The sequence below is a fragment of the Berghia stephanieae genome, chromosome 4, assembly GCF_034508935.2.
Source record: "Berghia stephanieae isolate SIO BIC M18660-M18661 chromosome 4, UCSD_Bste_1.3, whole genome shotgun sequence".
Taxonomy (NCBI): domain Eukaryota; kingdom Metazoa; phylum Mollusca; class Gastropoda; order Nudibranchia; family Aeolidiidae; genus Berghia; species Berghia stephanieae.
Window position 1 is genome coordinate 12,904,439 of NC_088363.1, and position 17,439 is coordinate 12,921,877.

General features: G+C 36.0%; 1 protein-coding gene across 1 annotated transcript in view; it reads left to right on the forward strand.

Moving 5' to 3' along the window:
- LOC144970045 (pleckstrin homology domain-containing family M member 1-like) overlaps positions 1 to 7,521 on the forward strand; it is a 59,153-nt gene extending 51,632 nt beyond the window's left edge. The window contains exons 14-16 of the mRNA XM_078909240.1: positions 1,429 to 1,560; positions 2,721 to 2,891; positions 4,209 to 7,521. Coding sequence (XP_078765366.1) covers positions 1,429 to 1,560; positions 2,721 to 2,891; positions 4,209 to 4,358 — 453 coding nt within the window. The 3' untranslated portion in view covers positions 4,359 to 7,521. The remainder of the gene's footprint in view (positions 1 to 1,428; positions 1,561 to 2,720; positions 2,892 to 4,208) is intronic.
- Positions 7,522 to 17,439: the final 9,918 nt, after the last annotated feature.

The window sequence follows — 17,439 nt, forward strand, 5'->3', positions numbered from 1 at the left end:
GTCCTGATATATGGACAATACTTTTTACAGTCTGACGGTCCTGACATATGGACAATACTTTTTACAGTCTGAAGGTCTTGATATATGGACAATACTTTTTACAGTCTGAAGGTCCTGATATATGGACAATACTTTTTACAGTCTGAGGGTCTTGATATATGGACAATACTTTTTACAGTCTGAAGGTCCTGATATATGGACAATACTTTTTACAGTCTGAAGGTCTTGATATATGGACAATACTTTTTACAGTCTGAAGGTCTTGATATATGGACAATACTTTTTACAGCCTAAAGGTCCTGACAGCTCTGCGGTAGAGCATTTGCTTCACAGGCAAAGGGACTAGTTTTCGATCACGGATTCAGTCAAGATTCCCTCCCCCTCTGAATCTGTTTGTTCTGGCTGATTGGGAATTAGGCAGAGAGGATCACAAGAACCTGTGTTTGAAATCCTTTCTAAGTAATGCAATGTAACAGTTAATTTATTCAGTGTGTAGAATCTACAAATTGCTCTAAGGTGCTACACACACACATACACATACAACGACAACAGGTATCACAAAACGTAAATACTATCACTACTCAAAAGCCTGCCTTAATAGGAAGATTTTCAACAGTTTCCTAAAATCATTGATTTCTATATTTGATTTGTTCCATTGTTTAGGAACCCTGATAGACAAGTATTTTTTAGCTAGAGTAATTCTAACCCAAGAAGGCTAGTCACATGGAGCCATAATATTTTCATTTCATAAAGCACAAGTCACCAGTTTCACGTTTCCATTTGACACTAGCACTCCTATTACACCTGCCATGTGCTATATTTAGCCTGACCTATTCGCACTCAGTTGTTTTGATCTAATGGTGTTGTGACACGCTGCACCAGACTTTTGTGATTATCTAATTTGCATAGAGTCCCGAGAGCTTTACCAGGAGTAAATCAAAGGTACAGTACATTGTGTATGAACAAACAGTATTATTGTATCATCTATATTTCCAGTCAAATACATTTATGATAATGAAGGAACAATCCTCCCTCCCCTCCACTCCCCCACCCCACCCCACACACACAAACACACACACACACACAAACACACACACACACACTCACACAAACACTTACACATGTATAATTTACATACAAACATACTAGACAGACTATTGAATATTTCTAACAATAAGGTGATTAAGCCCTAAAGCAGAGAAAAAAAATGTTTTAAAACAAAACAACACTATAAAACAAAAACAGGAACAGAAAAAAAAATCGACTTTTCAATCTTGATATAACTGTTTATTATGATTCATTTATCATATTCTTCTGACATTATATTCTCACGACATGTCCATCACATTAAAATCAAAATACTTTATATTCTTATAGCATTGTCCTGTTAACACGTCATCATTACCGTCGTGTGTATTCATTGAACAGGTTCAACGACACCAGCTGTGTTTCTTGAAGTCTTACATGTTCAACTGTACCCAGAAAGTGGCCGAGTCTTTACGTCAGAGGGTCTGGCCCAGGGAACATTTGTATGAACGAGCCAGTGTTTACTCAGTCAATGTAAGTCTCCTTATATTACAGACAATAGATATATATATATATATACACACACACCACTCACAACATGACAACATAGAAGAAATAATGTGAGTGACAATTTATATTTTATATATATATATATAATATATATATATATATACAAATATATATATATATATATATATATATATATATATATATATATATATATATATATATATATATATATATTTGTATATAATATAAACGACATAACAGTATTTACCCTTGGTCCAGGGGGGAGTAGGAGGGGGTGGGGGGGGGGGGAGTTCTATAGGGTTTATGTTGAAATAGGACGTGGATCATTCAGGTGCCAACCAAAGTACAGCTCATGGAATAATGAGGTGATGACGTTTGTATTTTGGTTCTTTGTGACATTTCAGTAACGAGTCTTGAAAATTGTCTGTAAAGAGAGAGTTCATTGACTTCTACTTCACTTTGACCTTTGACAGCCAACAATACCATCATGTTGGTTTTCGAGTCGTGTGTCTTCAAATAAAAGAATGCTCTCATCATTGCTTTGGAGGTCCCATTAGTTCAGATAGTAGAGCATGTGATTCACATCCAAAGGGACAAGATCAATCCTGGGTGAATTCGAAATTTTTTTGGAACACCCTTGTCCACCCAGGGGTGATCGGGTAGCTTGGTTTATTAGATGTAGTAGAAAGTACTTTGTGATTGACTAGCTCCTATAAAAAGGGTAGGAAGAAACCTAGATAACTCCGACTCCATGGGTTTAACAGCTCTGAAGGTTTATATAGATAGAACGAAGATGACGTCACACAGGCCTTTGTTATTGTTTTTTGCCATCCGCGTTTGTGAGTTGTTCTCACTAAACTGTATTAACTAGACTATAAAAGTTCATGATTACACAGAGTTTGTGTCTTGGTCCGTTATACTTCCGGATGGCAATGTTGTGAACTCCTTGGCCAAGCGCATTCTATCTATATATACTATTCATCATTACTTCATACTGTCCTATCGTTAGTGCTGATAGTGTTTCCTCTGGTGAAGCCTTCAAGTCCAACTTATAGTTTTTTGAAAGAAACATTTTGCCTATATTTTGTGTGTGATCATTTAATCCGATCGCTTAAAGTAACCCATTTTGTTTGTTTGTTTGTTTTTCCGTTTCGATGTTTTAGGATTTTCACCAAGTCCAGTCAGGTGTGTTGATGCGATTTGTCAAAGACCTGGTCAAGTTTGCCTCCAAGCACGTGTACCAATGTTCCCTGTGTAGTCAGAAAGGGTTTGTCTGTGAGATTTGTCGCAACCCCCAGGTCATCTTTCCCTTCGAATTGGACACAACTATCAGGGTAAGATAGGTCTTCATACAAGTTTCCTCTCCACCATTACAGCTTGATGTTGTGTGAAAAATACAACTGGGTGGGGTTCATGACCTCCCATAGTGGGCAGGGAGGTACTGGGTGGGGTTCCTAACCTCCCATAGTGGGCAGGGGGGTACCTACTTACTGTGTATTCTATCCCCTTATATCTGTTTTCCAATTGCTTTCTGTCTTTGTCTTGGAATGAGATTACTTGGGTTTTGTCCTGGCCCTGGCTGGATACCCTGGCTGGGAGGGAAACAGTCAAATGTATAGTTTTGGGAGATGATTTTTTTTCTGTTGTAAATCATCTCTCTGTTATGCTCTGTATTAGTTTTAATATTACATAAATATGATTATGATTTGTAAACATTTGAATGTATTCCTTTTGTGGGGGCCTGTGCTTGAGTCAGGATGAGACATTTAGGTGATCTCAAACTAAGTACACTGATACTGTGCTCTTGGAATCTACATCTGTTTCCTATTTGAACCAATTCCCCTTTGTCTTACCTTTTCTTGAGTGCTTTAATTGTCATTCTAGAAATTTTTACTATCCCATTTTCTCCCTTTTTACTGGCGCTGATATGACCTTAATGTGTTGCAAGCGCCATAAAACACATAAAAACAAACAAAAACACGAAATTGAGTACATGGAAAAGGCTATGTAAACTCTCATTCTTTCTCTGCACTCATGCATAAATAAGTATCTGGCTCATAAACGTTGTTTTCGTCTCTTCCATCAGTTACTAAAACAAATTATTTTTGAATATATGTTATGCTTGTACATTTGATTTAAGATTTAATTTTGAAATATGTAATTGACATTTGTATCTACGGTTAACTTTTAAGCTATATTTTATGTCAAGGATTACCAATGACTGAACGAACCAACTGGAAATCAACCGGCTCTTGATTTGTTTATTGAAGAGAGAGAGAGAGAGGGGCAGTAGAATGGCAAGGGCACTAACCATAATAATATTTTATAAAACAAAGACAATGCAAATAATGGATTCCGTCCCTGGAATCATAATATTAATAATACCAAGATATTACATTTTATAATTGACCTTTAAGGCTAATGTCAAATAATTACAGTCACATAACTTACTTATTCTGCCATTTTATTTACAGAACACAGTATATGCTATTTGGTTAACATTGCTATTTGGTTAACATTGCTATTTGGTTAACATTGCTATTTGGTTAACATTGCATATACTGTATTCCTAACAACAACGACAGTATTGAAGTAAATTTATTGTTTTGTTTGAGATTGACCTGAGAGTTATTTTGTGATTTCTGTTCCAGTGTTCAACGTGCAAGTCTGTCTACCACAAAACCTGCATGACAGAGAGTCTGCCATGTCCCAAATGTGAGAGATGGGGACGGAGAAACAGCCAGCGAGAAGGGGAGGAGAACCATCCAGAAGATTACGGAGTGTCACCCAATTTTAAATGATAGCTTTATTGACAATATTATAGGACATTGAAGAATTGTGGAAAGTTTAAATAATAGCTTTATTGACAATATTATTTGTGGAAAGTTTTGGAGCAGCACCAGCGCAAGATGAAAATCAGGAAATGTGCAAATATTGATCGGGTTGCAGACAAAATATAAAGAAAAATACAGTGGAACCTGACAAAGCCAACACTGCCGGCCAGACCAGAAATATATTGGTTGACTTGAAGCAAGGGTGACTTTAACTAATATCAATTGAACTCAATTAGATGAAGACAAGAAAGGTAGGGACTAACAAGAGGTGTTTAGTTTAAGCAGAAGTTGATTTTAAGAGTGTTGAGTTTATGTGGATTCCATTGTAATCCCCAACAATTATTTTGACTGGATTTCGTCTGAACCTTCAGACCTCCTGAATATGAAATCCCGTGTTGAGGGGGGCTGATTATTTGGTAGAATTTATTTTTGATTTTTGTATTTTTATCTGCATAAGATCAAGATGAAGTCAACATCTGCTTCAAGTCAACAGCCCTTGTTGGTCCCAAATGTTCTGTTCTATGTCCAAGTATGTTCTATGTCCACATATGTTCTATGTCCACATATGTTCTATGTCCAAGTATGTTCTATGTCCAAGTATGTTCTATGTCCAAGTATGTTCTATGTCCAAGTATGTTCTATGTCCAAGCATGTTCTATGTCCAAGTATGTTCTATGTCCAAGTATGTTCTATGTCCACTTATGTTCTATGTCCACGAATGTTCTATGTCCACGAATGTTCTATGTCCACGTATGTTCTATGTCCACGTATGTTCTATGTCCAAGTATGTTCTATGTCCAAGTATGTTCTATGTCCAAGTATGTTCTATGTCCAAGTATGTTCTATGTCCAAGTATGTTCTATGTCCAAGTATGTTCCATGTCCAAGTATGTTCTATGTCCAAGTATGTTCTATGTCCAAGTATATTCCATGTCCAAGTATGTTCTATGTCCATGTTTGTTCTATGTCTACGTATGTTCTATGTCCACGTATGTTCTATGTCCAAGTATGTTCTATGTCCAAGTATGTTCCATGTCCAAGTATGTTCTATGTCCAAGTATGTTCCATGTCCACGTATGTTCTATGTCCACGTATGTTCTATGTCCAAGTATGTTCCATGTCCAAGTATGTTCTATGTCCAAGTATGTTCCATGTCCAAGTATGTTCTATGTCCAAGTTTATTCTATGTCCACGTATGTTCTATGTCCACGTATGTTCTATGTCCAAGTATGTTCTATAAATAATGGATAAAGACAACCATGCTTTAAGTCAATGAATCTTCCTGGTCCACTGGATTTATCAAGATTCCACTGTAGTTCAACCACTTAGATCGTTACTAATGTCCGTATTTAGAGTTACTTTCTCTTGGTGATCATTGCCTTGGATTGAGATGGCATTGCAGGGAAGTGGCTGAAATGCAGGGATGTGAAATATCTGGACTGGCACTAGGGATGGAATATCAGACAAAGCGTACATATCGTTGTCAGACTGTGTCAAGTCAGTCAACTTTCTCTGGCTCATGTTTTGTTTTTTTGTTTGTTTGGTAATATGACTCAAATTCGGCTCAAATTTTCCTAGCTTTCTATCTTCAGTTGGGTGATTACTTCTCTCTAAAATCTCTGCGAGACTACAAACTTTTAATTTTACAAAAGTTTTGTGTATTTATACGATTGATATGGCGGGTAGAAATGGTGTGTTTTACAAGACAAAGACAGAAAGTTGGATGACAGATATAAGGAGATAGAAGACACAGTATGTACCTCCCTGCCCGCTATGGGAGGTCAGGATCCCCACCCAGTTTACTTGTTTTTTTCCTGGCCCTCATCAGAGTCCTGGCTGGGAGGGAAACAGTCAAATGCATAGTTATTGTTTTGGGAGATGATATTTTTTTCCTTGTAAATCATCTCTCTGTTATGTATTATTATATTTGTTATTTTTAATGTTTAATGTAAGCATTTGAGTGTATTCCTCTTTGTTGGATTTTGTGCTTGTGTCCGGATGAGACTTATAGGTGATCTCAAACTAAGCACATTGGTGGTGTGATCTTGGAATCTACATCTGATCCCTATTTGTTCCCAGTTCCCCTTTGTCTTCCTTTCTCTTGGGTGCTTTAATTGTAATTCTAGAACTTTTTACTATCCCATTTTCTTCCATTTTACTGGCGCTGATATGACCTTAATGTGTTGCAAGCGCCGTAAAACCCTTAAAAACAAAAAATCAAATGGTGTGTTTTTTTACTTAAAACACATACCATCAATTACAACATCCCCCAACCAAATTATGCATACTACCACACAAAACTGTGTATAACCTTTAATGTTTATAGTCCGATTGATATAATTTAGTGAGATATCAAATCACTAACAGGATGTCTAACAATAATACCAAAGAGCTGAGTGGTGCCAACTGAATTCCTTCTCTACTCCAATGCAATGTTTACCATCGTGACATGGAAAGTCCACATATAGAAGTAACCCCTTAGTATCTCGTCTCAATATTATCATTTTAGTCTCGGGTCAGGCTATTGTAAGACAATGAAGGCTATGGTCTGTTGCTAAATCATAGACCAATTCTGGCTCAAATACGAGTTAACACAACTTGCATTCGTCCTTAGTCCACTCACCAGTGTTTTAATATCTTGAGGTACATACTGTGTCTTCTATCCCCTTATATCTGTTTTCCAACATGCTCTCTGTCTTTGTTTTGGAATGAGATTACTTGGTTTTGTCCTGGTCCTGGCCAGATGCCCCGGCTGAGAGGGAAGCAGTCGAATGGTAGTTAGTTTTGGGAGATGATATTTTTTTCATTGTAAATCATCTCTCTGTTATGCACTGTATTATGCTTTCTTTATATTATATATGATTTGTAAAACATTTGAGTGTGTTCCTCTTAGCGGGGACCTGTGCTTGTGTCTGGATGAGACTTTTAGTGATCTCAAACTAAGTACTTTGATAGAGTGCTTTTGGAATCTACACCTGTTTCTTATTTGAACCAATTCCCCTTTGTCTTCCCTTTTCTTGGATGCTTTATTGTAATTCTAGAACTTTTTACTATCCCATTTTCTTCCTTTTTACTGGCGCTGATATGACCTTAATGTGTTGCAAGCGCTGTAAAACCCTTAAAAACAAAAACAAGACAAATATCTTAATTCAGAAAAGTGAGTGGGGCAGGCACATCAGTTGATATTAACAAGAAATGAATTGAGTCGGAAAATGCCAGAAGACAGGAGAGAATAAAAACTTTGCGGCGGCTATGGGGGCTCGAACCCATGATCTTCGACAACTTCTCCTGGCCGGGGGGAGTGTGGCTCTACTGTCTGAGCTATCCACCAGTCAGATGGTAGAACCATGCTCTCCCCAGCCAGGTGGAGTTGTCATACCAGTCAAGTCGCAGGCTTCAGCCCCCATCAACGCAGTTAAATTTTTATTCTCTATTGTCTTCTGGCACTTGAATATCTTATAGTTTTTCCATGGAGAGAGAATTCTGGGACAAACAATTGTTCATGTCCAGTTTGAAAAGAAGAAACTGGCCTAAGCTTCAAATTTTGTCATTGTATGGACAGGACTTTGATCTGTTGTCGATATCTTCACATGTCCTGTTCCAGTCTCCCATTTCATCAAAATACTCCACAAAGACTCATGGGATTCATGACTCCCAACCTGATTTCTCAACGTTTTCACAGAGCCAGTCTCAGAAAATTAGAATCATGTTTTTTTAGCGTATTTAAACTCCACCATTATTTATTTGAGTTGTTTCCCCCCACCCCCCCCCCACCCCTCTCCCCCACCTTATATGTAAAATGCATGGATAGCAATTCCTTTCATTACTCGTACTTGAAGTGGGTATATGTCAACCATTTCCTTTCATTACTGGTACTTGAAGTGGGTATATGTGAACCATTTCCTTTCATTACTTGTACTTGAAGTGGGTATATGTGAACCATTTCCTTTCATTACTCGTACTTGAAGTGGGTATATGTGAACCATTTCCTTTCATTACTTGTACTTGAAGTGGGTATATGTGAACCATCTCCTTTCATTACTCGTACTTGAAGTGGGTATATGTGAACCATTTCCTTTCATTACTCGTACTTGAAGTGGGTATATGTGAACCATTTCCTTTCATTACTCGTACTTGAAGTGGGTATATGTCAACCATTTCCTTTCATTACTCGTACTTGAAGTGGGTATATGTGAACCATTTCCTTTCATTACTTGTACTTGAAGTGGGTATATGTGAACCATTTCCTTTCATTACTTGTACTTGAAGTGGGTATATGTGAACCATTTCCTTTCATTACTCGTACTTGAAGTGGGTATATGTGAACCATTTCCTTTCATTACTTGTACTTGAAGTGGGTATATGTGAACCATTTCCTTTCATTACTTGTGTTTGAAGTGGGTATATGTGAACCATTTCCTTTCATTACTTGTGTTTGAAGTGGGTATATGTGAACCATTTCCTTTCATTACTTGTACTTGAAGTGGGTATATGTGAACCATTTCCTTTCATTACTTGTGTTTGAAGTGGGTATATGTGAACCATTTCCTTTCATTACTTGTACTTGAAGTTGGTATATGTGAACCATTTCCTTTCATATTTTTGTTTCCAATCGATCGAGGTTCATGATTTTGACTTTAATTTCAAGTTATAATTTTTATGGGGTGGGGAGGGTTAGTCCATGTAATTTAGCACTTGTCTTTAAACTAAGTTATTATAGAGAGAAAGGCGGGTGGTTGGATGGGAGCATCACCCTTGAATCATATACCTATGATGTTCGCATGGGTGTACGATCCGATAGTGATGTCGTTTCTTCTTCTCTTTACTAGCCTATCCTGCTTCTTTGGTTTGTGATTGTATTTTTGACAGGGGATATTTTTTTTCTGTAAATCTTCTGCCTGTTTGTTCTTGGTTATTTATAATTTAGCTTATGATATCTTTAGGTTATGATTTTGATTTACATTTGTACTATTTTTGTTAGATTGCTTGTTTTTTTGTTTCAGCGGTCTCTCATATAACCTCAATTGTGTTGGAAGAGACCTAAAGCAACAAACAAACAAAAAAAAATAGAGAGAAAGCTGTGGAAAATTAGACAATGAAGGCATTAGTAATTGTTTTATTTAAGATCTATTTATTTGATGAGGAATTGAGCATTATTTAGTGATCAATTAATTAATCATTTTTGAAATTATTAATCTACAGTATTTATTTATTTATTTATTTATTTATCTATCTCTTTATTTATTTGTTTAATTCTTTTTAACATTTAAACATTTTATTTATTTAATTTTATCTATTTTATCCTTAAATTTCAACCATGAATTGTCAAATTCTGTGTGTCTTTCAAAACGGGTATTTCATGGAATGAATCGTCGATTACTTTGTATTTCATGGAATGAATCGTCGATTACTTTGTATTTCATGGAATGAATCGTCGATTACTTTGTATTTCATGGAATGAATCGTCGATTACTTTGTATTTCATGGAATGAATCGTCGATTACTTTGTATTTCATGGAATGAATCGTCGATTACTTTGTATTTCATGGAATGAATCGTCGATTACTTTGTATTTGATGGAATGAATCGTCGATTACTTTGTATTTGATGGAATGAATCGTCGATTACTTTGTGTCCATAATCCAATGATATTATCTTTATTCCTGTATATTATAGCCTTTGTTATTATCTCATTATTATTATTATTGTCATTATCATCATCATCATCATCATTATCATCATCATCATCATCATTATCATCATCATCATCATCATCATCATCATCATCATCATCATTATTATTATTATTATTATTATTGTTATTATTATCATATTGTTATCATCATCATCATAAACATAATTATTATCACGATAACCATTATTGATATCAGTGGCGTTTATAATTATCTGATAATACAGAAAGATGCTAAACCTAATTATTTCTTATTTCAAAAGACATCCATTTTTCGGATGATGATTAAACCTTATTCTAACTCATTGCTAATTTTTATCATCATGACCCAAAATGATTGAAAGCAAGGATAAACTCATTAACGTATAATTTTCACCTTTTTTCTAAGTATAAATGTTATCACGTTGCACTTATCTATTATATTATTCGGAGATTACTGTAAAATGTATGACTCTGTGATCCAGTGGTATAGCACCGGGCTTTTGATCTGGAGGTCCAAGGTTTGAGTCTGGCTGTGGGTGTCTAGTCCTTGGAAATGACCCTTCACCAACATTTATGGCTGGGGTTCCTGACCTCCCATAGTGGGCAGGGAGGTACTGGGTGGGGTTCCTGACCTCCCAGAGTGGGCAGGGAGGTACTTGCTGTGTCTTCTATCCCCCTATGTCTGGTGGGGTTCCTGACCTCCCATAGTGGGCAGGGAGGTACCTACATACTGTGTCTTCTATCCCCTTATATCTGTTTTCCAATTGCTTTCTGTCTTTGTCTTGGAATGAGATTACTTGGTTTTGTCTTGGCCCTGGTCGGAGTCCTGGATGGGAGGTAAACAGTCAAATGCATAGTTATTGTTTTAGGAGATGATATTTTTTTCTTTGTAAATCATCTCTCTGTTATGTATTATTTTATTTGTTATTTTCTATGTATAATGTAAGCATTTGATTGTATTCCTCTTAGTGAGATCTTGTGTTGGTGTCTGGGTGAGACATTTAGGTGATCTCAAACTAAGTACACTGGTGGTATGCTCTTGGAATTTACATCTGATCCCTATTTGTTCCCAGTTCCCCTTTGCCTTACTTTCTCTTGGGTGCTTTAATTGTAATTCTAGAACTTTTTACTATCCCATTTTCTTCCTTTTTACTGTCGCTGATATAACCTAAATTCGCCGTAAAACCCTTAAAAACAAAACAAAAAAAAAAACAAAACATTTAGGTGACCTCAAACTAAGGAGCCCACTCTGATGGTGTGCTGTCTGGATCTACATCTGTCCCTATTTGAACCCTTCCCCTTACTTTTCCTGGGTGATTTCAATTGCAAATCTATAAATGTTTACAATCCCATTCCCTAAATGTGTATCAAGTGCCGTAAAAACCTTTAAAAACAGAAAATTCCAGAACACCGTTTAAATCTCTTTAAGCTCTATTTTGACTCTTAAAAAACTCACCCTTATTATTTTGACAGTCAGATGGGATAAGTTTGCCTTAGGGGTGGGGGGGGGGGGGGGGGGGGGACTTCGCCTTTTGTGGATTTGAAGCATTTTGAATATTCTCAGCCTTGTTGCCATTTGTGTCCTTGTTGTTTGGGAATTGCCTGATGTCTTGTTATTGTTATCAAAAAAATAACGGCCATAAATAACAAGAACCTAATGTGACAAATCGTCCCAAAAAGGTGATATTATGTCAAGGTGAATCTAGTTCTAAAACTGCTAAGTATAAATTATATAAACATTTTAAAGTTAGAAATAAAGCCTTTTGAGAAGAATATGATTTATTTCTTATAAACTTAAAGAAAAAAATTCCTGAAATTTTAATATTCAGGTCACTTTGACTTTAAACTTTATATTTTTTTTATCTTTTTCAATCTGACATAACACCTGATTGATGCATTGGGTTACAAATGAAGGCTGGTTTTCCACTACTCGTTAAATCGGTTCATATTTCTAATTTTTGAGATTTTCCATCCATGAGATAAATTGAAATGTTGACTTTATTTCAAGCATCAATTGTCACAAGAATAATTTTCATAGATTTGTGTGAATTTGAAAGTTAATCATGATAAAATGATAGACTGGATGGTAAATTTTAGGGGGAAAGAATCACCAATATCTCACAATGGGTAGAACGGAGTTCGTCAGATTTGGAAAACCGTTATTCAATTCTACTCTTCATAGGTCCAAAGACAAGCAGTCGAGATACTCTTGTTCCCATTTCTATCCCCCCCCCTCATATGTGACCCATCATCTCTTAATGGAATTATGTCAAAATGACGTGTACTAGAAAAATATGAATGTAAAATGTACATGATAAGACGGACACAGCTCTGATGGTTCCAACCTCGAGATTTTTGTTATGTCAGAAAACGTGTCTTATGTCACCGTTCATGACTAGAAGTTTGAACTCCTATTTTGTGGCTATAAATTCTCTTTCCAGTAACGTATTCATGACGTCATGGCGTGTTTTGATGACGAGTCGTATATGACGTGGGAATAGAATGCAGTGGTTTGTTGTGTTGTCGTTATATTGTATGTGTATGGAAAACATAACATATTCTACTCTGTAAATATTGTATATTAATATTTTGTATACCAGTGAATTACTTTGTTGTTGTAGTACCCCTACTACTACTAGTCATCATCCCCATAGTGGGCAGGGGGTTACATACTGTGTCTTCTATCCCCTTATGTCTGTTTTCCAACATGCTTTCTGTCTTTGTCTTGGCATGAGATTACTTGGTTTTGTCCTGGCCCTGGCCGGAGTCCTGGATGAGAGGGAAACAATCAAATGCATAGTTATTGTTTTGGGAGATGATATTTTTTTTCCTTGTAAATCATCTCTTTGTTATGTGTTATTAAATGTTATTTTTAATGTATAATGAAATGTAAGCATTTGAGTGTATTCCTCTTTGTTGGATCTTGTGCTTGTGCCTGGGTGAGACTTATAGGTGATATCGGACTAAGTACATTGATGGTATGCTCTAGGAATCTACATCTGATACCTATTTGTTCTCAATTCCCCTTTGTCTTACTTTTTCTTGTGTGCTGTATTTGTAATTCTAAATCTTTTTACTATCCCATTTTCTTCCTTTTTACTGGCGCTGATATAACCTTAATGTGTTGCAAGCGCCGTAAAACCCTTAAAAACAAAAAACAAAACTAGTCATCATCATCGCCATGGAAAGGTTGTGGGGTCGGATCCAGACTACCTGAGTTAGAATTTAAAATAAGATAAAATTACCTTCATTTGTCCATTATAGAAATGTATAATGGTTGAAGCCGTTGATTATAAAGAATTACAAATGGAAGTAAATACTGGGTTGCTAAAAGCCGTTGATTGTAAAGAATTACAAATGGAAGTAAATACTGGGTTGCTAAAAGTCGTTGATTATAAAGAATTACAAATGGAAGTAAATACTGGGTTGCTAAAAGCCGTTGATTGTAAAGAATTACAAATGGAAGTAAATACTGGGTTGCTAAAAGCCGTTGATTGTAAAGAATTACAAATGGAAGTAAATACTGGGTTGCTAAAAGCCGTTGATTATAAAGAATTACAAATGGAAGTAAATACTGGGTTGCTAAAAGCCGTTGATTGTAAAGAATTACAAATGGAAGTAAATACTGGGTTGCTAAAAGCCGTTGATTGTAAAGAATTACAAATGGAAGTAAATACTGGGTTGCTAAAAGCCGTTGATTATAAAGAATTACAAATGGAAGTAAATACTGGGTTGCTAAAAGCCGTTGATTGTAAAGAATTACAAATGGAAGTAAATACTGGGTTGCTAAAAGCCGTTGATTATAAAGAATTACAAATGGAAGTAAATACTGGGTTGCTAAAAGCCGTTGATTATAAAGAATTACAAATGGAAGTAAATACTGGGTTGCTAAAAGCCGTTGATTATAAAGAATTACAAATGGAAGTAAATACTCGGTTGCTAAAAGCCGTTGATTATAAAGAATTACAAATGGAAGTAAATACTGGGTTGCTAAAAGCCGTTGATTGTAAAGAATTACAAATGGAAGTAAATACTGGGTTGCTAAAAGCCGTTGATTATAAAGAATTACAAATGGAAGTAAATACTGGGTTGCTAAAAGCCGTTGATTATAAAGAATTACAAATGGAAGTAAATACTGGGTTGCTAAAAGCCGTTGATTATAAAGAATTACAAATGGAAGTAAATACTGGGTTGCTAAAAGCCGTTGATTGTAAAGAATTACAAATGGAAGTAAATACTGGGTTGCTAAAAGCCGTTGATTGTAAAGAATTACAAATGGAAGTAAATACTGGGTTGCCAAAAGCCGTTGATTATAAAGAATTACAAATGGAAGTAAATACTGGGTTGCTAAAAGCCGTTGATTGTAAAGAATTACAAATGGAAGTAAATACTGGGTTGCTAAAAGCCGTTGATTGTAAAGAATTACAAATGGAAGTAAATACTGGGTTGCCAAAAGCCGTTGATTATAAAGAATTACAAATGGAAGTAAATACTGGGTTGCTAAAAGCCGTTGATTATAAAGAATTACAAATGGAAGTAAATACTGTGTTGCTAAAAGCCGTTGATTATAAAGAATTACAAATGGAAGTAAATACTGGGTTGCTAAAAGCCGTTGATTATAAAGAATTACAAATGGAAGTAAATACTGGGTTGCTAAAAGCCGTTGATTATAAAGAATTACAAATGGAAGTAAATACTGGGTTGCTAAAAGCCGTTGATTATAAAGAATTACAAATGGAAGTAAATACTGGGTTGCTAAAAGCCGTTGATTATAAAGAATTACAAATGGAAGTAAATACTGGGTTGCTAAAAGCCGTTGATTGTAAAGAATTACAAATGGAAGTAAATACTGGGTTGCTAAAAGCCGTTGATTATAAAGAATTACAAATGGAAGTAAATACTGGGTTGCTAAAAGCCGTTGATTATAAAGAATTACAAATGGAAGGAAATACTGGGTTGCTCACAGCCGTGGATTGTAAAAAATAATCAAAGAAAAATTAATATGACTAACGAAAAAAAAAAAAAAAAAAAAAGAACAAAATATATTAGATTTAGTATTTTTTATTTTTTATTTTATTTCGCTTTTGTAGATTACAGAATTATAATGTATTGAATGAGCACTTAGAAAAAAAATGCGTGTTGAAATGGCCATGGGTTTTAACTAGGGCACGGACGAGTTGAAAAGGCCATGGGTTTTAACTAGGGCACGGACGTATTGAAAAGGCCATGGGTTTTCCCTAGGGCACGGACGTGTTGAAAAGTCCATGGGTTTTAACTAGGGCACGGATGTGTTGAAAAGGCCATGGGTTTTAACTAGGGCACGGACGTGTTGAAAAGGCCATGGGTTTTAACTAGGGCACGGACGTGTTGAAAAGGCCATGGGTTTGCCCTAGGGCACGGACATTTATTTTCTCTCTCAGGTTGAGCTTTTTATAAGGTGCAAGAAAAACCAAAGAATCAAAATGAGACGACTTGACAAAAACGAAAACAGTCTGCATGGTAAGCTGATGAGATTTTGGCATAATAAAATGCTGGTATTGATTTAGAAGTATGTGTATTATTCTAGCTGTGCAATGAACAACACAATTCTTGTAATGTGTTTTATAAACATTTGAATATCAATGTTGAATCGTGATTTGTGAGAGTTTGTTGTGTTGTGCCTCGTGGATTCTTGCTTGTCTGCTACAAGAGCCGTAAAATTATTATTTTAAAAAATATTAATAAAATATTTTGTTTTGTTTTGGCAGTTTGATGTTCTAGTGTTAAATGTTAATCTCACATCACCTTAAACATTCACACAGATTTATTTTTTATATTTTTCATGGTGTGTATTTAGTGCTGACGTGGCCTGTTTTTCTACCACTTGAGAGAGAGAGAGAGAGAGAGAGAGAGAGAGAGAGAGAGAGAGAGTACTGTGTGTGAGAAAGATCGTGTGTGTGTGAGAAAGATCGTGTGTGTGTGTGAGTGAGAGAGAGAGAGAGAGAGAGAGAGAGAGAGAGAGAGAGAGAGAGAGAAAGAGAGAGAGATTCTTCTGCCTCACAGTTCAGGCCTTGCTTACTTCTATGAAATATTTATTTTGCTTGTAATTAATTAGACAAAATGAAGTTGGTATTTCACACATAAGAGATGTCATCTATTTATTTTACCATGTCCTTCATGCCATGCACTTGTCTTCCACTTCCATGTTTGTTTGGTTGATAATCAACTCCAATAATAAACATCCCATGACCTGTAAATAAACACCATAACGATACATGTTTCTACTGTATTGGGTTTTTTTTTTTTTTTGTTTTTTTAAAAGAAAATATTTGTATTCCGAGTAAGTCCGGCTTTCCCTTCAAGGTCCGTGTTTATCATTATAGTAGTAATTTTAAAATTTTTTTTTGATAAATTCCTGGGTGGGGTTCCTGCCCTCCCATAGTGGGCAGGGAGGTACTTACTGCATCTTCTATCCCCCTATATCGGTTTTCCAACATGAGTTCTGTCTCTGTCTTGGAATGAGATTACTTGGTTTTGTCCTGACCCTGGCTGAGAGGGAAACAGTTAAATGTATAGTTCGTTTTTGGAGATGATATTTTTCTCCTTGTCAATCATCTCTCTGTTATGCATTGTATTATTTTTCTTTATATTATGCTTTGTAAAACATTTGAGTGTATTCCTCTTAATGGGGACCTGTGCTTGTGTCTGGATGAGACTTTTAGTGATCTCAAACTAAGTACTTTGACAGTGTGCTCTTGGAATCTACACCTGCTTCTTATTTGAACCAATTCCCCTTTGTCTTACTTTTTCTTGGGTGATTTAATTGTCATTGTATAACTTTTTACTTCCCATTTTCTGAATGGGGTTCCTGACCTCCCATAGTGGGCAGGGAGGTCCATACTGCATCTTCTATACCCTTATATCTGTTTTCCAATTGCTTTCTGTCTTTGTCATGGAATGAGATTACTTGGTTTTGTCCTGGCCCTGGCCTGAGTCCTAGCTGGGAGGGAAACAGTAAAATGCATAGTTATTGTTTTCGGAGATGATATTTTTTTCCTTGTAAATCATCTCTCTGTTATGTATTGTTTTATTTGTTATTTTGAATGTATGATGTAAGCATTTGAGTGTGTTCCTCTTTGTTGGATTTTGTGCTTGTGTCCGGATGAGACTTATAGGTGATTTCAAACTAAGTACAGTGGTGGTATGCTCTTGGAATCCTGGGTGGGGATCCTGACCTCCCATAGTGGGCAGGGAGGTACATGCTGTGTCTTCTATCCCCCCATACACATTTTACAATTGTTTCCTGTCATTGTCTTGGAATGAGATTACTCAGTTTTGTCCTGATCCTTGCTGGAGTTCCTTGGCTGGGAGGGAAACAGTCGAATGTATAGTTTTG